Source organism: Botrytis cinerea, chromosome 3 (assembly GCF_000143535.2).
Source record: "Botrytis cinerea B05.10 chromosome 3, complete sequence".
In the NCBI taxonomy this organism is placed as follows: domain Eukaryota; kingdom Fungi; phylum Ascomycota; class Leotiomycetes; order Helotiales; family Sclerotiniaceae; genus Botrytis; species Botrytis cinerea.
This window is the reverse complement of record NC_037312.1, coordinates 127,008-147,052: the sequence shown is the minus strand read 5'-3', so window position 1 is coordinate 147,052 and position 20,045 is coordinate 127,008. Positions and strand designations below refer to the sequence as shown.

General features: G+C 42.7%; 6 protein-coding genes across 7 annotated transcripts; 4 read left to right on the top strand and 2 right to left on the bottom strand.

Annotated features, from left to right (window-relative positions):
- Positions 1-1,941: 1,941 nt before the first annotated feature.
- Positions 1,942-5,285, top strand: BCIN_03g00440 (hypothetical protein). Its single transcript, XM_001548835.2, has 8 exons — positions 1,942-2,659; positions 2,830-2,903; positions 3,181-3,521; positions 3,626-3,823; positions 3,921-4,124; positions 4,240-4,391; positions 4,480-4,564; positions 4,691-5,285. The coding sequence occupies exons 1-8, from the start codon at positions 2,211-2,213 to the stop codon at positions 5,042-5,044; spliced, it is 1,857 nt and encodes a 618-aa protein (XP_001548885.2). The 5' UTR covers positions 1,942-2,210; the 3' UTR covers positions 5,045-5,285.
- Positions 5,286-6,368: 1,083 nt separating this feature from the next.
- Positions 6,369-10,047, bottom strand: Bclhs1. The gene has a single exon (XM_001548833.2). It carries the CDS (start codon positions 9,702-9,704, stop codon positions 6,597-6,599), a length of 3,108 nt encoding a protein of 1,035 aa, XP_001548883.1. The 5' UTR covers positions 9,705-10,047; the 3' UTR covers positions 6,369-6,596.
- A 219-nt stretch (positions 10,048-10,266) lies between these two features.
- On the top strand, positions 10,267-11,926 carry BCIN_03g00420 (hypothetical protein). 2 transcript variants are annotated; one of them, XM_024691679.1, is made up of 2 exons: positions 10,267-10,330; positions 10,499-11,926. In XM_024691679.1, the coding sequence occupies exon 2, from the start codon at positions 10,928-10,930 to the stop codon at positions 11,732-11,734; it is 807 nt and encodes a 268-aa protein (XP_024547450.1). In that variant the 5' UTR covers positions 10,267-10,330; positions 10,499-10,927; the 3' UTR covers positions 11,735-11,926. The 2 variants fall into 2 exon arrangements, with proteins under 2 accessions (XP_024547450.1, XP_001548881.1); XM_001548831.2 differs by having other exon boundaries at positions 10,267-11,926.
- Positions 11,927-13,405: 1,479 nt separating this feature from the next.
- Positions 13,406-15,619, top strand: BCIN_03g00410 (hypothetical protein). The gene is made up of 3 exons (XM_024691678.1): positions 13,406-13,470; positions 13,536-14,281; positions 14,463-15,619. Coding segments are annotated over exons 1-3 (1,677 nt in total). The 5' UTR covers positions 13,406-13,468; the 3' UTR covers positions 15,392-15,619.
- A 659-nt stretch (positions 15,620-16,278) lies between these two features.
- Positions 16,279-17,457, top strand: BCIN_03g00400 (hypothetical protein). Its single transcript, XM_024691677.1, has one exon. It carries the CDS (start codon positions 16,587-16,589, stop codon positions 17,334-17,336), a length of 750 nt encoding a protein of 249 aa, XP_024547448.1. The 5' UTR covers positions 16,279-16,586; the 3' UTR covers positions 17,337-17,457.
- Positions 17,458-17,472: 15 nt separating this feature from the next.
- Positions 17,473-19,819, bottom strand: BCIN_03g00390 (hypothetical protein). Its single transcript, XM_001548828.2, has 3 exons — positions 19,288-19,819; positions 18,940-19,222; positions 17,473-18,796 (listed from the first exon to the last, which is right to left on the bottom strand). Exons 1-3 carry the CDS (start codon positions 19,598-19,600, stop codon positions 17,515-17,517), a joined length of 1,878 nt encoding a protein of 625 aa, XP_001548878.1. The 5' UTR covers positions 19,601-19,819; the 3' UTR covers positions 17,473-17,514.
- Between the last annotated feature and the right edge of the window lie 226 nt (positions 19,820-20,045).

The following is a 20,045-nucleotide window of genomic DNA, read 5'->3' as shown; positions in this document are numbered from 1 at the left end:
ATTATTATTATTATTATTATTATATGTATATAAATATCTTCTATTTTAGTTGGAAGATATAGGATGTGAGATGTGGTATAGTATTTGTTTGGGGAGTTGGGAGTTGGGAGTTGATATAGGGGGTTTGTTTTTTTAGGCGTGGATGGTGTGGATGGTGTGAATGGTATTGACTAGGTAGTAATATATAAAAAGTCGAAATGTAAAATTTAAAGCTATGCTATGCTATGCTATGATGTTGCATTATACATCATACATCACACACACACACACACACACACATATATATATATATATATATATATAAATTTAGCACGAGCAGAGAACAAGATGTGGAAGTAGAAGTAACATGATATATTCACGCGCGACTAGAGGTTGGAAGGTGGAAGTTGGAAGGTGGAAGTTGGAAGGTGGAAGTTGGAATGGCTGATGTGTGGATGCTTGCTTGCATTACTCGCTCACTCACTTCATCCCGTTTTTGGGGGGGGGGGGGGGTTGGAGGGATTTTTTGCGTGGTGGAGTACTTATGTAGCTCTCTCTCTGTTTCTCTCTCTCTCTCTCTGTTTTAGATATATACTCTCTATCCAACTATCTACAATCAGAAATGTAAAAGGAAAACCAGAACCGAGAAAACCTTCAGAAATATGTTTCACTTCTTCGATATCACGACGGATATGGAAGATCGTATGATTTTGTTTGTTGGGTTGATTTGGAGGATGTTGGGTTGATCTATGGATATGTGTATGTATATATGTGTAGATGTGGGTGTGGGTGTGTGTGCAGCTGAGTTGCATAAATTGTGTTGGGTGTGTTGCACGACATTGGATTGGATTCTCCACGTGTAGATGTATGTATGTATGTATGTATGTGGGAGAAAGAGTGGATAGATCGAGATCTGTTTATGTATGTTTGGGATTGGATATTGAGGTATTGAGGTATGGATATCGATTTGAGAATGGAGGTATTAATAAGTAGCGAGTAAGTGATGGATGATATTTTGTGAATTTGGCTAGTGACTCATTTTCTTTTTGGTTGATATTAGATTTCACCCCTATTCTTCAATTTGAGAATAATGACATCTCTATTCTAAATCCTCTATTCTTCCCTCTTCCCTCTTCCCTCTTCACACATTCATCCCATGCCCATAGAAAAAGATACATCATCGTGGCTGAGGAAATATAAATTAAGGTTATATTATCCCCCAACAAACCATATCTTCATTCACACCTCCCAACCAATATCCCAAAGTTCTCGGGACATCGCCAAGATTATTCCTAGTCATTGTGCTACCGACGGGGTGGAAGCTTCAATTAGCCGAGCAGCCATGTTCGCATGGGGAACTGAAAATCACACTCCATATGTATGGAGGACGAATGAGAATATCAATATGAGAGAGACCCAAATAGAATTGTCCGCAAGATCTCATACCTGCATGTATGTATATACGTATGTATATGCACACGCGTACACATGTACGCATCCTGCAACCCAGCATTTGATTGAAGGGTTGAAGAAATTTCTTCATTCTACTCGGGACAAGTGCCAAGATAAGCCAACGTAGTACCAATGAGACGGGACATTTCTATGTTTGTCCTCCTTCACTTTCCCGGAATGAATCATTGGATGAGCATTCGTGTTTGCGTATTGTGGCTGCGATGCTTGAAGAAGTGAAGATCGGAGATGCGTGTGGTGTTTTGAGTCTCATGGTCGTATGGCTGGGATATATATCGATATTGGTGATACGAATGTGGTAAAAGAAGAAACACAAGTCGATCACTCGACTGGGATTGTGGGGTACGGATTGCATTGGATTGGATTGGTGAGATGGATGGTTTGAGTCGTGGTATTCGTGTTCTTGTTTGTATTCATATTGGTATATTGGTATATATATACATATTATTGATTCCCGAATCTGATATGTGTTGTTTCAGAAGACTTTGATTTGATGATTGTGATTTGCGTTTGCTTCGCTCTTACCTTTTTTCGTCACAATGGTGTGCTTGAGGTTTCAATATTAAGACTATCATATTACTTTACATCATTGACATTACTCGCTCTGGGAAATGATGATGAAAATATATAGACGTCGAAGTTGATTGAAGCGGTGTTTTTGAGATGAGATATATTTCTGAGTGAATTTGAGAGAAGAATGGATTTTGTTTATTGACAGTATCTCTGTGGCCGGGCAGAGTTGACGATCAACAGTTTGATAGATGAGAGTGAATACTTCAATTTTTGTTCAACCTTGCCAACTCATCCGCCTCGATTATACGTCTTCCTCGGTCAGCTTTCAAATCATGGATTCACTCTTCTCGGCTGTGGGGTCTTGTTGTATTAAGATAACTTCAATTTTATATTGGGGATGCTTCAATTCTCTCCTACGGCTGAAGGATATAACTGCTACGGCAACTACAATAAGGAGTCCTTCGTCTTTGAGTATATTAAGTTCGTCAACAGCATCTTCAATCCAGACAAAAGACACGCAACGGAAGGGATCTCTATATCTCCAAACGATGGGAGTTCTCCAACCGTTAATGGAGCATTCGCTCTTGATTCTCGTCACGACGTTTCTGGTATACCAGGTCACATTGGTGGTTTATCGACTTTATTTTAGTCCTTTGGCAAAGTTTCCAGGTCCTAAATTGGCGGCAGCAAGTCTTTGGTATGTTGATATTCTTGATATCTCAAGGCCTGGGGCTCCTAGAATAGGATTAGGAGTGGCAAGAAGAAGTTCCTCAAGGGAGAGAAAATTTGCCCATTGTGGTATATTTGCAAAAGAGGAAGTTTGAGGGTTTAGATCTTTGAGATTTACTAACATATGGGTTGATGTAGGTACGAGTTCTACTACGATGTTTGTTGTGATGGACAACTTACTTTCAAGATCAGAGAGTTGCATGAGGTTTATGGTATGTCTTTTCGATTTTCTTGTGGGTTTTCGTGTTAGATGAACAAATTGTTGCTGTTTATATCTCTTATTAGTTGTTGCGTATTGGTTTCTCACACTTTTGGCGTCATATTATTGGATTCCTGTTTCTTTCAATCATGTATTCATGTTTATATATTCATGCTGCTCTTTTATTTCCACTTCCAATATCTCTCAACACGACTATATATCTCCAAGCTCTCATATTTATCACAATCTTTCCATTCACATCTCCTCATACAACAAACTAACATCCCCAGGTCCCATTATCCGCATCTCTCCTCATCAACTCCACGTCTACGACCCCGCCTTCTATGAAGAACTATATTCCCAACACAAAGTTCGTCACAAGTATGCCTACTTCCTCGATCGATTCCAACTTCCCGGTTCAGCTTTCGGAAGTGTAGATCATAAACTTCATCGAGAACGACGCGCTGCTCTCAATAAATATCTATCAAAGCAAACGATCAAGAAACTGGAACCTATGTTGCTTGATATGCTTGATAAGTTATGTGGAAGAATTGAAGAGTTTAGGGAAAAGGGAGAGAAGTTGGATATGAGAATTGTGTATCAGTGTTTTAGTACTGATGTTATTACTCTGGTTTGTTTACTTCTATGCTGCCTCGAATGTTTCATTTCTTCTATTTATACACTTACTTCTTCACAAAACTCAAAATAACTCATGAAACTAATCCTTATACACAGTACGCACTCAATCGTTCCTGGAATCATCTTGACTCTCCCAATTTCTCACCCCTCTGGGTCGAAACCATAGCCGAGACAGTCAAATTAGGCCATCTCCTAACACAATTTCCCATGCTCCTACCCATCTCTCTAGGACTTCCCAGATGGTTCTTAAAGATCACCAAGCCTGGTTTTGCCATGCTCATGGATTTTCGCAAGGTTAGTATTTCCTACCACCTTCCCCTTTTTTGCTTCCACTTCTCTTCCACAGCCGAGACAAGAGAAAATACATATCTAACACATCATGTTCATCTAGGCAATTGAAGTAGACACCAAGAATATCCTCGATGGCAACTACAAATTCGATCCTGATAAAGGCAATGGAATCGAAGGAACAATTGTTCATGCAATTCTTGAATCTGACGAAATTCCTCCTTCAGAAAAAGAATTCGATAGATTGTTTGAAGAGGCTTTTGTACTAGTTGGAGCTGGAAGCGATACAGTGTCTAATATGTTGACTGTAAGATAATCTTCCTTCTGATATATCTAGTCATTGAGAATATGGAAAGGGGAAGGAAGAAAGAATCTAGTAGGCAGAAAATAAATGTCCAATCTACTAACATGCCAAATTATAGAACACACATTTCCATCTCCTCGATAATCCACAACATCTGAAAACCTTGAGAGAGGAATTAAAATCAGTTATGCAAGATAGAGACGCAAGAGCTTGTTTGAAAGATCTTGAGGGTCTTCCATTTTTGAATGCTGTTGCTAATGAAGGTTTGAGGTATATATTCCCTCCCTTGCCCTTTTCCACTTCTCGAGGTGCATCGTGTATACTTGGAGAACTCACGCTAACTAATATACTCAAATAGACTTTCTTATGGTATATCAACTCGTCTTCCTCGCATTTCGCCTTATGAAGTTATGATGTATCAAGAGTGGGAGATTCCCGCTGGTGTACGTATTCTCGCAATTTCTCCCTTCCGGCACTTTTTTGTCTCCGAGGAAAGCCCTCTAGATTACGTATCTTTTCACGAACTCAAATATAGTCCTGAGCGGAAACGAAATGCTAACCTCATCTAGACACCCGTCTCAATGACCTCAGTCCACATACATCAAAACCCCGATATTTTCTCCTCGCCTCTGACATTCAATCCCTACCGCTGGCTCACCCACTCCAACAATTCCCCTTCCACCCCCCTCACCCCCGACAAATCACTCGAGAAATACCTCGTCGCTTTCGGCAAAGGATCGCGCTCTTGCGCAGGCATCAACCTCGCCAAAGCCGAAATCTTACTCACGCTCGCGACCATCTTTAGGAGATATGAAGTACAGGAGTTGGTGGAGACGGACAGGAGAGATGTGGAGGTGAAGAGGGATTTGTTTTTGCCGTTTTCCGAGGTGGGAAGGGGTGGTGTGAGGGTGAAGTATGGATAGGAGGGGGATGGGGATGATCATGTAGGGAAAGAGGAAGAGTATAAGACGGAGCTGGAGATGAGAAAGACAGAGGAAGTGAATGATTTTACATCGAGTTGTACAAACAAAAAAACAAACAGTATGTAAAATCACAACAAGGAAACAAACTAGATACTCACGCAAGCAACTTTTAAGACAGCTATACAGGTGAGGTGAGGCTTTAAATACACATACACACAAACAAGCACATACACATATCACAAAGCAAAAAAATTCGGATTTTTGAAAATTCATTATGAGATTATGTAGTATAGATGGATGGATAATGCTCCCTCCTACCGATATCGCATATCAGACTAGAAATAGGAGTCCAGAGTCCAGAGTCCAGAGTCCGGAATCTGGAACTGTGAGTTTCGAGTAGCATATTTAAGTCTTTAAGTCTTTTGACGATTTTGGGAAGGGGGTATCCAAGGATTATATTATAATTGTAGCCATGACTCCTCTCCTCTCCTCTCCTCTCCTCTCCTCTCCTCTCCTCTCCTCCCCTCCTATAAGTTGAATTGAGTTGAGTTGAGTTGACTTGAATTGGATTGAATCGGATTAGTATATCTAAGAAGCTAATCTTACAATTGGGATAAAAGAAAAACCTTGGAGTGAAGACTAGTAGATCGATTCTAGCGAGCGGCGAGCTTGATCCGAATCCGAATCCCAATCTGGAGATTTGGTATTGGTATTGGTATTGGTAGCAGCGTCTAGGTTACTGCAGTATGTAAGACAAGAAACGAGAAATGAGAAATGAGAAATGAGAAATGAAGATATAGACTAAATGTAAATATAAATGCAAGTAAATTATTTCGAAAAAATAAAAAACAAAAAACAAAAAACAAAAAACAAAAAACAAAAAACAAAAAATAAAAAATAAAAAATAAAAAATAAATATGCAATACTCAAATACTACTCATATAATATATACATATATACAGACATTTCCATTTCCTTCCAATTCCCATTCCCATTCCCATTTCACGTATCCACACGCCACCAGTACACCTCGCCCATTCCCATCTCCTCATCTACCCACTACTTACTACCTACCTACCTATCCGAGTAACAAAGATCCCAAAAGCTATGCTGTACTGTACTGTTATATTTGCGTAGATACCTACTATCTATTCACGGGTTAGAGGTTAGAGATTCAAACACTCATCCATCCATCCATCTATCACTTAGACATGAAATGAGATGAGATGGAATACTGATTGATATCACATCACATCACATACATCTCGAGAAGCTAGATAGATATACATGAGAAGCTATATATAAATGTAAATAGCTCGAAAAATATCTTCTTTTCTCAACTTTTATTTCTAAAGAACAAGAACGAAAACAAAAATGACAACGCAATGCAAACGCTTGAAGTGTAATCGAATCGAATAACTGAAGTAACAAATTTAGTATATTTTAGTATGGATTCCTATAGCCTCATCTTATCTCGCATACAAACAATCAACTAGATACTCTCCTAGATGCAAGTTACTTAATAGCATCTATACAAATCTATCTAACTAATCTACAATTCTTCATGCTTAACCTTTTCTTCCTTTTCACCATCCTTCGCCTTTCTAATTGCTTCCAAAATCTGTTCTTCACTAGGCATCTCATCATTCTCCCCCACCTTAAAAATAGGTTTTCCCTCGGTTCCTTCATCACCCTTTCCAGCCTTTCCATCTGGTCCTCCGAAACCTAAATCAATCGTCGCATCTGCTTCAGCCGCAGTTGCAGTTCCAGTCTTCTTACTCTTCTTCGTCTTTGATTTCGATTTTGTGGACTTCTTCTTCTCAGATTTGGAAGTTGGCTTGCGGCTAGTCTTGTATGGTTGTTTCATACTCTTCATGATAAGTTCCACACCAATATCTTGAAGCTGTTTGGTCTTTTCGGCAAGATCTTTGATGAGAAGAACGGGGTCAGCTGTAGCAGCGAGTTTTTCTTGTTGGGCAACAAGTTCGGAGAGCCATTTAGAGATGTCATCGAAAAGTGCTTGAGGGGCTACGAGATCGGATTCTTTGTAGACTGGTGGATCCATGGTTTCTTCTTCGGGAGGAGCAGTTACTGTTGATGAAGCGGAACCGGCAATATCTTCATCTTCAAGATCGGCGAAATCATCAACAGTGGCTGTGGATGTTGCTTCGGGGCTAGCTGAAGCGCTAGATCTAGACGCGCTGAAGGAAGAATGAGCCTCTGTTTCATTTTTGATTTGCTCTCTTACACCGGCAATGAATGATTTGGTTTGCTCTAGTGCTTCATTAAGAGATTTCAAATGTTCAGGTCGGCCAGCGGCTTCTTCTCTTCGCTTTTGAATTGGTGTAACGATGTCTTTCATTTCCTTGAGTTTGGCTTTGAGTTCATCACGAGATGCATCAGCACCACCAGAATAAATCCATTCACTTGCCGCCTTAGATTTGGTCTCTAGATCTGAACGTTCGGCTTCGGTAGATGCGGCGATGAATTCTTCATTGTCAAGGAAGTCTCTTGCCTTGTATGTAAATCCTTCTAATTGGTTCAAAGCTTCTTCGCGTAAACGGCGGGATCGGTCGGAATCATCAAACGCAGCGATACGATCTTTCATTCTGGCGATTTCGGAAGCTGGAACTTGTGGAAGACCTTTATGTTCTGTTTCATATTTCAATGGAATAACAATCAAAGTCTTCTTGCTCTTGGCGGCTTCCTTGTCCTTGGCTGATGCGGATGCGGATTTGGAGGCGGATTTAGAGCTGGACGATGAGGTGGCTTTTTTAGACGTAGTAGAGCTTTCGGTGGCGCTAGAACTGTCTGTAGATTCCTTACCATCCTCTAATGGTGCTTGATCTTTCTTTCCAAATCCGAAGAGTCCCTTGACACTATCGACCATACTCTCCTTCTCTATCTCTTCAACCTCACAGTCAACAACGAATTTCACAATATCCATTTCACCGTTAACAGGACTAACGCGAGTGCTCAAATGAACTCTGATATCCTTGTTATCACAATTGTGTTTCTCTTTCAAAAGCTCTACAGATTCTGTCAAGTTTTGTGTAGTGATGGCTTTCAATTGCTTTTCTGCGGATCCTGGCGATACTCTCTCGGATGATGCAACATGTTGATAGAAATCAATAGTGAATTCCTCATGATTTTCGAAAGTAAATTCCTTCTCCGCATTAACATTAGTGGTCGGTTCGTATAATCTCATATGCCTTGGCTTTTTGTGAATATCGATGTATTTGATACCAGCAGCATAAGAAGCACCATCGTAACTTCGAATTTCCTTGACCCTGAAGGAAGGACTGAGTCCAGCACCTCTGAATCCAGCACCAAAAACCGCGGCTTCATCGGCGTTGACATTGGTGCGAATCTTGTCGGAACCTCCAACAATCTTCTCAAGCTCCTTCTGAACAAATGGAGTTCTGATAGCACCTCCATGAAGAATAATAGAATCAAGATCCTGAATCTCAAGATTGGCAATATCTAAAGCCTTCTCAATGACTGTACCAACTCGAGCAGCATGACCCTCGGCGAGTTTTTCAAACTCTGCTCGGCTAATCTTATATTTGAAGTCAACATCTTCGTAAAGTCCTTCGAAACTAGCTTGAGTATTGGCATTGGCACTGAGAATTTGTCGTAAACGCTCGGCTTCCTTCCACAATTTCGCAGCGGCTCTTCCATGAGCCTGGACCTTCTCCGCAGTTGCTGATACCTTTTGTGCCTTGGGAGATTCGACAAATTGCGCAATCATATCGTCGACGATGATAGCGTTGAGAGCATCACCTCCAAGTGTTCTATCCCATCCGCTGCTAACGACTTTTACTTCTTGAATGGTCTTGTTGAACTTTCCAACGTCCTTGACGGTTCGTCCTTGGAACTTCAAGATTGAAGCCTTTGTAGATCCGGCACCCATGTCAAAAATCATGTGGTGTTCGGCTTTTCCTCCCTCATTGATGCTTGGGAAAGTTCGGGAGGTAGCGTAATTGAGACCGACAGCCAATCCATCACTGATCAATTCCAACACTCGAAGACCTGCCAAATCTGCCGCCAAAAGAACAGCTCTCTTCTCCTCGGTGGTGTAAAAGACTGGGACGGTAATAACTAAATCGTTGACTCTGCTACCTGCCAGAGCCTCGGCGTTCTTTTGAATGCTCTGCAATTCCATGGCCAATATTTCCTCGACGGACCATGGCTGCTCATCTGCAGCAAATGCACCGCTTCGGAAAGCTGCTGTGCCTCGTGTCTTGTCCGCCTCCAATTGTAAGGCCGGGTGTCGAATTCCATATTCTTTGATGAGATCATTCTCCGTCTTCAATCCCAAGAGGGGCTTGAGGTTAGGGTAGACATCTCCAGGGAAACGTGCAGCCAAAGCTACCGCATCTGAACCGTAAACTCGTTCTGGGAACGATCCGCTGACTGGGTTTTTCGAGGGCTTGAAAGCTACGGCGGATGTTTCTTTGCGACGAGAGTCTTTCGTGAGAACGATTTCGAGTGGAATGCCGGGTTTCACCAAAGCTGCCTTGATATATTCTGTCCCGAGATCAACACCCAAGACTGCCGATGCAGCCAATGCTGTGGAGGTGAAGATATAAAATAAACATAATATGGACAAGATTGGGGAAGAAAAGATCTTTCCAGAAGGACTCTTCAAAAGAGCCATTATATGTTGTGGTGTAGCAACCTCAATTGCTGGATAAACGATTGGGGTGAGATATATTTAAGAGGGGGGGAAGAGGGAGGATAAGGACAAAGAAAGAAGATAGAACTCGAGTATAAAAAGTATAGCCCTGCCTCAAATATCTGACGTAGAATCTGTCCACAAGGATTCCGAGTCAAATATTCTTAAGGACAACAATTCAATTGTGCAAATAGAACAACGAGACCTCTTCTCTTCTATTTGATTTTAATAAAACAAAATTATTGACAAGTAATCTTTTTCTAGACACTTCTGTACATGGTAGATGGTTTCCAAAAGATTGACGTTGTGAATCCTTGCAAGGACCAAAGAGGACAGCTTTACAATTAAGAGTGCTCTGATGTCCAGGGCAGGTTGCGGGTTTTGATCGATAAGATGTCTTATCGGGAGTCGGATAAGAGACCGATAAGAAGTTGGAGCGGGCGATAAGATAACGCCGGGAGCGACGGAGTGAATAAACCCCGAGGCTCCGTTGCAACTTTCTTTCCCCTCCATTCCTCTCTACCCCTCCCACCCCTCGGTGTACGCCCTCCACTCTTCCCCTCCATTGTGATTCCTTGACATGAGCACTCGTAATCCTTCAAATGCCGGTAAATGATCTCATCGTCATCTTTATCTGTCTGTTCGTGTGGCAAAGAAATCATTCAGTATCGGGAACACAACTCTGCAACTGCGCACTATCTTATGAGAGAAGTGTTGATCTTACGTGTTTCCAATATATTAAGTCCTGCCATTCGTTCACACGCTGACACATTTAGCTATTGTCAACCATCCAGCTAATCGACAGCTTCACAATCGAGCAACGACTCTACACATACAACCACGCATACAACGACGACGCGGTGACGAAAGATCTTGTGTCTCTACGACCTCTACCTTGGGTTCTTAACCTGCCTCTCAGCCACCACTTTACCAGTCGATCTTCCATATGTCTCTCTTTTCCTTCCATAACCTTATGACAGTCACACAAAGCCACAAGTCCCACTAGTCATCATTGTGCATATTTTTAGGCTTTTACGAGTATAAAATCGGCGCATTATAACCACGGAGTTGGAATTGATCGATAATCACTTCTCCTAATCTGCTTTAAATTATCGATTTCTACTCGTCCAAAAACTCCAACTCTCACAAAACTACCTACACATTCACACACCTGCCAAAGAGACTATTACTCTTCCCGCATCACAATGTCTGCAACTCCTTTCATCCAGTTCTTAGGTCCAACAAACCTTGATGGCTATGATCGCAAACTTCCCGCATCACAGCAACCCGATCATATTCCCAAAACCTTCCTAGACGCCATGGAAGTTCGAGAAGCTGTCTTCGTCCAAGAGCAAGGGGTTCCTCTCGAAAACGAGTTCGATTCCGATGATCCTCGCGCCTGCCACTGGGTCATTTATGCTTCAGTGAACGAAACAACTGATCCCGAAGTCAAGGACGATGATGGAAACATATTACAGAGGAAGAAAAGTAGGACTACGTCTCAACCTATTGGCACGATTCGTCTAGTACCATTTCCACATCCACCACATCCTGAACCAGGCTCGAGCTATCACGCTGACGCACTTGAAACGGCTCCGGTTCCTGACGGTACAAATCCACTTCCTTACATTGTCGATCGAGCAACTACATATCATGACGGAGTCGAACCATATATAAAGCTGGGCAGAATTGCAGTCATCAAAGAGTGCAGGGGTGCTGGCATCTCCAAATTACTGGCAGGCGCAGCTATGTCCTGGGCGCAACAAAACCCTACATTCTTCAATCCATCTGTTGCCACATTGGGAATGGAAAATGTTGGAGCTTCAAGCACAGAAGAAATACCTGTGTGGAAAGGCTTGATGTGTGTTCACGCACAGGAACAGGTTGCGCAAGCTTGGGCTAAATGGGGATTTAAGATTGACGAGGAGATGGGGACTTGGGATGAAGAAGGAATCAAGCATGTTGGAATGTTCCAAAGAGTGAAGACGGTTAGCATTGCACCTACGGTATAAGCAGCTGTACTGCGGTAGAAGCCTTCTTCTCTTCAGAATTATGGGAGAAAACTGGAAAACGGGATATTTTGGGAGGATTTGTTACACGAGATACCCGGTTGATGGTTTGATAAAAGATGAGATTAATGAATTTAATGATAAATGATGGCTGAATATTATAATTCCAAATGACAATCGCTTCTCGGACTTGCACTTTTCTTTTTACTATTCTTCAATATGAAGCTCAGTGTGCAGTAAAATATCGATGCACTATCATCGTCAGACATAGTTGTCTCTAGATTTCAATTTCAATTACTTTGTAACACGGTCTCTTGAAACTCGTTGAAGCCGATCGGATCGCTATCGATCAACTTTACCTTTTCAAATACTTACTATCTGCATTCACTTTCGCCCACTTGGTTATAATCATGGGGTTTAACTTGACAGCAGAGGAACTAAGGAGAGGCTATGACTCCTTTGGGCAGTGGAGGGAGGAAGGTTATCCAAACCTCGGTGATGATGCTAAGAGGCTGATATTGAGGATGAAAATTTTGACGTCCGCGAAAACAGCGCGAGTGGATTATATAAAGATGGATATCTACTGAGATCGAGTTGGCTCAGATGGTGTTCTTGATCTCGAAGTCGATGTTGAAGAAGGATATAGTGCTCCTGAAACCTGATGGATGAGCCGACGAGGAATGAAATTGGGGTAGATAAACGCCGCCCGAGAGAGGAAACAAGTTGTATTCATGCTCTCGACGATCCAATCTAGAATTTGGTATTGCGGGCAGCTCACATTCAGTGGAGAATTTACCAGTACTCATGGGTTCTTTTCCTCTGTATGCATCCCCTACCCCTGAGTACTAATTCAATTCCATCTGCATACTTCCTAGTTTTTCTTTTTGCTCTCATTACCTCGTCTGGAACCACACGATGGTTGTTTCATCACTTGTCGAATTTCGTGCCGGATTCATTGGCATGAAACGCAGTATATCTAAGAAGTAAGGAATTGGCAGATTCGTTCAGCAGATCTAATTATGACCATAGTGCCTGATGAGAGATACTCGATTCAAATATGTCGATTTCTTGCAGATGGCCAGTTCCTAGAAGTGGTACTAGTATCAAATTACGAATTCTACATTCAAAAATGTAGCGCTCCTGCTCACGTATGCATTCGATTTTATAATATCTGAAGCTTAGAAACAGTGTACACCATCTATTGTTCACTGGATATGATATGCATTGGAGGATGCTATAATTAATGCACACCAGATACAGTTCATTGAAACAGTATATTGTTGCTCAAAAATAAATCAATCCTTAGGGTCTCAATACTCTATTCTATATGAAGTCTGCACTTCAGATGCCCATAGAATAATGCGCTCGTTTGTCGTTGCCTCGTTTGGAGTTCTCTCGTTTGCCATTATCCTCACGCCTAAGACGCATGTTTTTGCATATCCCCGTGCAGTTTTCCAATACGTTAAGGGAACTCACGTTATTTATCTTTATGGTCGCAGGGAAGTGTGGATGTCGGGCAAGTTGATAGGCTGTAGGAATTGCTTACTGATTTTGTGGAAAGATGTAGAAGTGCTGCCTGGAGTGAGGGGAAATGTAAGTCAGTGTACTTGGCGTCGCAGCCTTGCGAGGAGAAGGCGGGTGGGGGTATATAATCTTACATGCTTTTGGTCCTCTGAGTTTTTGTAGTTTTACTATTCTCAAAAAGCTGCAAGTCACTTTGTAGCATTCGAAACAATCATGTTAGTTAGAGTGCTTCTTCTACAGAGTTCAAAATGGAGACGATCGATGAGCTAATGAGGAATAGGGTCAGTTTTCACAGACAAGCTTTCGGCGCCTGGACAAGTCAGCATATAGCTCAGTCTACGTGCATTCCACTCCTGTTTTTAGAGAATCTCAGGAGTTACTATGAATATTCCCAAGTCGTACAAACTAGTTTCGACCAATGCGATCTCATAGGCTACGCCGATGCTGGGTTTGCTAGGCGCAATGATAAAGACAATGATGATAAAGACGATTATCACAAGGATGCTGAGGACTACGAAGATGAAGAAGATGAAGAAGATGATGAAGACGCTAAATGGACCATCCGCACATACCACGCGTCTGGCTCTCGTCTTGACAACAAGCCGAAGACAATTGTCGAACAGGTCAAGTTCCGCAGGTGGTTTTATACCTGGGAGAACATGAAATACATTGTTTATCGAGCACAATACGATGATCCAAGAGGGTTCGGCACCACAAAGTTACAATTTGTCCTTACAGATAAAGACGACGACCCCTCCGCGCGGGGTATCGATGCTTTGATTCTAGCGGCCAGTGCCTGGACCATTGAACTCCACGAAGAAATCTACGTCTTCGATAGCCAAGAATGGGTTAAAGATAAGAAACTTTACGAATCTGTTCAGGGCTCCTCATGGGACGAAGTCATTCTTAATAAAAAGATGAAGACTAATCTTATTGCTGATGTGGAGGACTTCTTTGACAATCAGGCTTTGTATAAAAAGCTTGCTGTGCCTTGGAAACGTGGGATCATTTTGCATGGTGTACCAGGTAAGAATTGCGAGGGTTCTCTGCTAAATTTTGGATATGCGCTCTATTGATACTGGTGTCGATTTATGCCTCTCCGATATAAATACATTTCTTTATTCTATATATCTTCCTTTGGGTCCTTTCTCTCTCACATTCCTCTGGGCTCCCTACCATTTTCCTCCTCACTAACACCCACCTCCAGGTAATGGCAAAACCATCTCCATCAAAGCTCTCATGTCAACACTCTCCTCTCGTCCCTCCCCCATCCCCTCCCTCTACGTCAAATCCTTCGACGGCGAATGCCACGGCCCCAAATGGTCCATCTCAAACATCTTTCAAAAAGCCCGCCAAATGGCACCCTGCCTCCTCATCTTCGAAGACCTCGATTCCCTCGTCACAGAGAAAACTCGTTCATACTTTCTCAACGAAGTAGATGGACTAGAATCCAATGATGGAATCCTAATGATTGGCAGTACGAATCATTTGGGAAAACTGGATTCGAGTATTAGCAAGAGACCGAGCAGATTTGATCGGAAGTACTGTTTCCGGGTTCCGAATGAAGAAGAGAGGAGAGCATACGTGGAATTTTGGAAGGGAAAGTTGGGAGGTGATGGAGAGGATATGGTGGGTTTTGGAGAGGATGTGTGTTTGCTTGTTGCGAAGATGACGGAGGGATTCAGTTTTGCTTATTTGAAAGAGCTGTTTATTGTTACGCTATTGGGTATTGCGAGGAGTGCTACAGGAGCGGGTGATGATGATGCTGAAGAGGAGGAGGAGAGTGAGAATGACACTACTGCTTCTACTTCTACATCTACAGACGACGGGGTAGTAGTTGAGAAGGACGATAGCATGGAAGGCGTTCTTCGCAATCCTCAACCCACTAGTGACACCGAAACCCCCCATTCGGTTAAGCAGACCGAGCCTCGGAAGACTCTCTCAAATGTGGATATTCCTGCACATCTCAAAGATAACGTTTTTCTCAAAGCACTCGTGGCTCAAGCGAAAATGCTGGTAGAGGAAATGGATAACACAGATGAGCTTATAGGAGCGGAGAAGGTTCCTGGTCCGAATAGAATGGATGGTGCTATGCATATTGGGATGGCGAGGGCAATGGTGGGGATGGCTATGTGACGATTGAGTTTTGAAAGCGTTATGGAGTAGTGAAGTTGGAGTGAGGGTAGGTTGTGTTAATTTTGGTAATGTAATGAAATTTCGGGATGAACTTTTATTTTTGAAGATGAGAGTTCGACAACTATCATGGTACGCTTCTTGAGACTTATCATAATCTCCTGCGCTAGAGTCAATAGCAATGTCTGTTTCAAAGTCACCCTTACTCTAGAATTTGTAGGATGATCTCCAGGACTGTGAACTTTCGATGAACTCTCGGACTCCGATTATCCCATTGAATGATGAGGAGTTCCAACAGAGAGTTCATCTCTGCTGGATGTTATCTTTCCAATAGTGTATACTGAAATAAAGGAATTTTCTCACCATTGTCGATCTGTTATGTTTCTTCCCTAGCTGTATCTAGCTACTCCGAATGCGACTGGGAGTTCGATATCACTGTGAGACTGGAGACTGGAGACTGGAGACTGGAGACTAGAGACTTGAATTGCATGACTAACGACAAAAATGCCTCTCCTTAATTGAAGGAAAGCAGCTTATCTTGATCGACAACTTAAGCAGCTCAGATTGTGCATCCGTCGATGGTGATTTACTTGCACTTTGAGTAGTCTCTTCAAAGTTATGCCCTGCCCACGAAAAGTGTACTCTCCCGGCAAGGCTATGACCTCGAGAAAAGTTCATCAACATAAGCATCTCCCATCCATCTTATAATACACAGATCTCTTCTGAGTCTGAGTGTCTGCCTAACAACATCGTCGATATTCCCCATCGATCCACCAATCTCACTCGTGCTTACATATACAGCAATCACATGATTGGATGCGAACTCCGACTTCATCTCCAATCATAAGACGAGCAGCGCCCAAGACACCATGGGCAAGATATTTGTTACCGGAGAATAGTAGCGAACTGACATCAAGTATCTCATCTCCAATTGAAGAATCATTAAGACTTATGACTTTCCTCGGCATATCCAAGTTTTCGGAGATCGGAGTTCGGTATAAGCAATTTTGATTGTGTCAGTCATCCGGCGTGATTCATTAGTTGCACTATACATATATATATATCTTTACCTCAAAAGTGGTTGCCTGCCAACGATTTTCATGTGCTTGGGTGAACATCAAAATCACCATCATTCTTCTTCCACAACTTCTGCGCATCCGATAATCCAACCATTAAAACCCAAAATCCAACATCCAAAATGTCCTCTCCACCCTTCATTCTGCGTCCAGCAACCCTATTCGATATCCCACAAATGACACACATCGTCATCGCAGCCTATGCATCCAGTCCCGTAAGCGACTTTTTAAACCCCCTCGCGAAACGATATCCGCGAGATCTGCAGATATCCACGGGACAAGCCGTCACCAGATCCTATCTGAATCCTCGCACTCTGACTTTGGTTGTCTGTTCCCCGGAGTCACCTGATGTGCTTGTGGCTTACGGCATGTATAATCGTAAAGGTCTGGATTCGGGGGCGGCGAAATTTGTGCATGAGAGGAGCCGCGTCGAAAGATTGGGGAGATGGTTATTGAATTCCTTCTTGGCGGTTTTGTTCACGTTCTATAATTACCTCCGGCCAGACCGTGCGACATCGAAACCCAACAATGCCGTTTTCAGCCACTCCATAAAGATGGATCAGGAGCGTTATTGGTCTCCGGAAACTTTTCCAAGAAGGCAAAATCGCTGGCATGTAAATACTATTGTTGTACTCCCTGAGTATCAAGGGAAGGGCATTGGAAGATTGTTGATGGAGTATATTTTGGAGAGAGCGAAGAAAGAGGAGGTTCCTTCGGGATTGACGGCCAGCATTGAAGGAGAGAGATTGTATAGAAATTTGGGGTTCAAATGGTTAGGAGACTTCTATACGAGAATTGGGAGGGAGCATGGAGATGGAGGCGGGCATATGATTTGGTGGCCGGAGGGTGTTGACAAAGATGGAGACTACTGAGCCAGTGCTATTTCATAATCGAACGCTATGATTGTATAGATGGGAAACCATATTGAGATTATAAAGCCATCGTATTCAATCATACTCATCATTGAAAGTAGATTATCCAAAATCAGATTTAAGCCCCCCCCCCCCCTGAATCGACCACGTTACACAATGAACATAGTCCTCCACAATCTCAGGCGATAGCTTCATAATGAACATTAAATCTCCTATTTCCCTCCAATTTTGGCTCCAAAACCACCCTTTCCCACTTCATACCCAGACCACAAATTGCACACACCACACCCGCTACAATAACCAGCCAATAGACATTCCCCACAGTCGCCACCACTGCATCTAATACACCCTTCATAATATCCCCATCAACAGTTTCCATATCTCCTAACCCCTCACTCTTCAACCCACCCAAAGTTTCCCTGATGATATCCACCGGAACCCCATCTCCGAAAACCTCTTGAAGCTTCTTCACTCCCAAATTTTGGTACATGCATCCCGCAATACTAAGTGCAATACCCGCACAGCCCACTTGCGCGACGTTTATATACGCAATAAGTTTTTGCTCGTCGCCGCCTGATTCTTCGGTGGCTGTGGTATCCTGTGCACCCATCAATGTCACTTCACTCATACCAATATCATAGGCTATTTGGAAGACCATCCCTACTCCTATTCCAATTAGGATAGAGTAAAGATAAATTTTTCTGTTTGGCGTATTGATATTGACTCGACTCATAAATATTCCACCGACAATCATGAAGGCTGAGGCGAGAATATAGATAGCTTTGTAGTAGCCGATTCGCGGGAGCAATGCACCTGTGCATAAGATGATGATGAAGAAGGCTGAGATTGCGGGGATCAAGTTAAGTGCTGATGCCATAGGAGATGAGCCATGCGCGAATTGATAAAGAAGAGGAATGTAGAAGATAGGTATGACGAGTGCTGTCATTGTCGCAGCAGTAGCGATAAAAAGAAGAACAAGTGTTCGGGAACGGAGGAAATGAACTGGGAAAATGCGATGGGAAAAAGTGGTAAGAAGGCAAAGAGATTGTTGGATAACGTAGCAGAAAAGAGAAACCCCGAAGAGTGTCCAGACTGCGATGGAAGGAATGGATGACCAGGACCAAGTTGAACCACCCATTGTGACCCCAACGAGAAAGGAAGCCCATACGATAACATGTAAAACGAAACCGACGATATCAATGAGTTTTAGTTTCTGTGAGATTGAGATGGAACGCATGGGGTTGTGTTTCGGTAAAAGAAGGAGGAATAGGGGTGCCATGATTGCAGCGAGAGGGAGATTGATATAGAAAGACCAACGCCACCCGAGAGCCGGATTGTTCGCAAAAGCGCCGCCAATTACTGGACCAAGAATGTTGCCGAGCCCAAAGGAGATTCCAAGGATTGCGTTGTAGATGGGTCTGGTACGAGGAGGTGTGAATTTGGAAAGGTAGTTAAGAGCTCTAAGGATATGATTAGCACAAATCGCATGGCTTTTATTTGATCCAGCTCCTAATATGTTTCAGATCTCCAATTATTCTTGACGATTAAGAGAAACTTTCAGACAACAAGCGAAGAAGCCAATCAGATAGGTGGGACAACTCACCCTAAATCAATCCCCGCTCCTCCAATACCCACCATAATCCGACCAACTATCATGACGTTCATTGAAGTCGAGGCTCCACAAATTGCACTTCCTACCTCAAATAGCAACATACTTAACATGTACATGTATTTGATCTGGAAGATACCATAGCAAGAACCGATAAGTAGGATAGTAGCTCCAGATCCAAGTGGGTCAGCCACACCGATCCAAGCAACCTTTTCAATTTCTCCTAGACTTTGCAGAATGGGCCCCTGTGCGTCGGCGACTATGGTGGCATCGAGCCCTGGGTTGTGTCAACCATGAACAAACAGCGAATTACCCTGGACTTAAACAGTATGTGAATCATACCAGCTAGAAATGCTCCTATAGACAATCCGCCGAAGACCAGGATCCATTTCCAAGTTGAGTTGGTTCTACTTTCTGACACCAATGGTACTCTTGGGCCGCTAGATCGTCTTTCGTGTTGCAGGAGCTGTTCTCTCGAGCTTTCTTCATCTGGTACATATTTATCCAATGGAAACATAAAGTTTGGTCTTGGAAAAGTAACAAAAGGAGGTGATTCAACGAGACTTGGGAAAGTTTCCGTCGACACAGATGAGGATTTACTTAACTCATCGAACATTCTGCTCGAAAGTCTAGGGCGTGAGTCCTTGAAATCCATGGTGCATATTATTTACAGTTGTTGTTTCACGACGAAAATAAAAATGGAAGGGACTTGAGGTCTCTTTAAACCAGACACAGCCTTCCATCAACGCATCGCCAATTCTACGTCGTACAGCCTTCATGGTTATATGGATAATGTAGTTATGCCAAAATATACTTCAATACTTCACTTGTATGCAATGAAGTTACATTTCAATTTTTAACAGTTTGCAGAAACGATGTGGTGGGGCGGGGGCTGAGTATAGATAGATGCATTTATGTCGATTTGTGCGCCAGATCGGTAGATGTACCTGCCGACGGTTATATAAATTTTCTGTATCGAACGCGGAGGTTTTACTGCATACAGGTGCAGTGCGACATTTCGCCGGCAAATATTATCGATAACGCGATTGAGTGCTGGTACTTTTGGCCCCCCATTGCGCAATGCATGCTGACTGCATGTA

Excerpts from the sequence above, each read along its gene's own strand:
- BCIN_03g00440 (XM_001548835.2), top strand. The coding sequence starts at position 2,211 with ATGAGAGTGAATACTTCAATTTTTGTTCAACCTTGCCAACTCATCCGC. Across the intron at positions 2,904-3,180 it reads AGAGTTGCATGAGGTTTATG|GTCCCATTATCCGCATCTCT; the intron begins GTATGTCTTTTC and ends TAACATCCCCAG. Across the intron at positions 4,392-4,479 it reads GTTGCTAATGAAGGTTTGAG|ACTTTCTTATGGTATATCAA; the intron begins GTATATATTCCC and ends ATACTCAAATAG.
- Bclhs1 (XM_001548833.2), bottom strand. The coding sequence starts at position 9,704 with ATGGCTCTTTTGAAGAGTCCTTCTGGAAAGATCTTTTCTTCCCCAATC.
- BCIN_03g00420 (XM_024691679.1), top strand. The coding sequence starts at position 10,928 with ATGTCTGCAACTCCTTTCATCCAGTTCTTAGGTCCAACAAACCTTGAT.
- BCIN_03g00410 (XM_024691678.1), top strand. Across the intron at positions 14,282-14,462 it reads CATTTTGCATGGTGTACCAG|GTAATGGCAAAACCATCTCC; the intron begins GTAAGAATTGCG and ends ACCCACCTCCAG.
- BCIN_03g00400 (XM_024691677.1), top strand. The coding sequence starts at position 16,587 with ATGTCCTCTCCACCCTTCATTCTGCGTCCAGCAACCCTATTCGATATC.
- BCIN_03g00390 (XM_001548828.2), bottom strand. The coding sequence starts at position 19,600 with ATGGATTTCAAGGACTCACGCCCTAGACTTTCGAGCAGAATGTTCGAT. Across the intron at positions 19,223-19,287 it reads TATAGGAGCATTTCTAGCTG|GGCTCGATGCCACCATAGTC; the intron begins GTATGATTCACA and ends GACACAACCCAG. Across the intron at positions 18,797-18,939 it reads GGAGCGGGGATTGATTTAGG|AGCTCTTAACTACCTTTCCA; the intron begins GTGAGTTGTCCC and ends TCATATCCTTAG.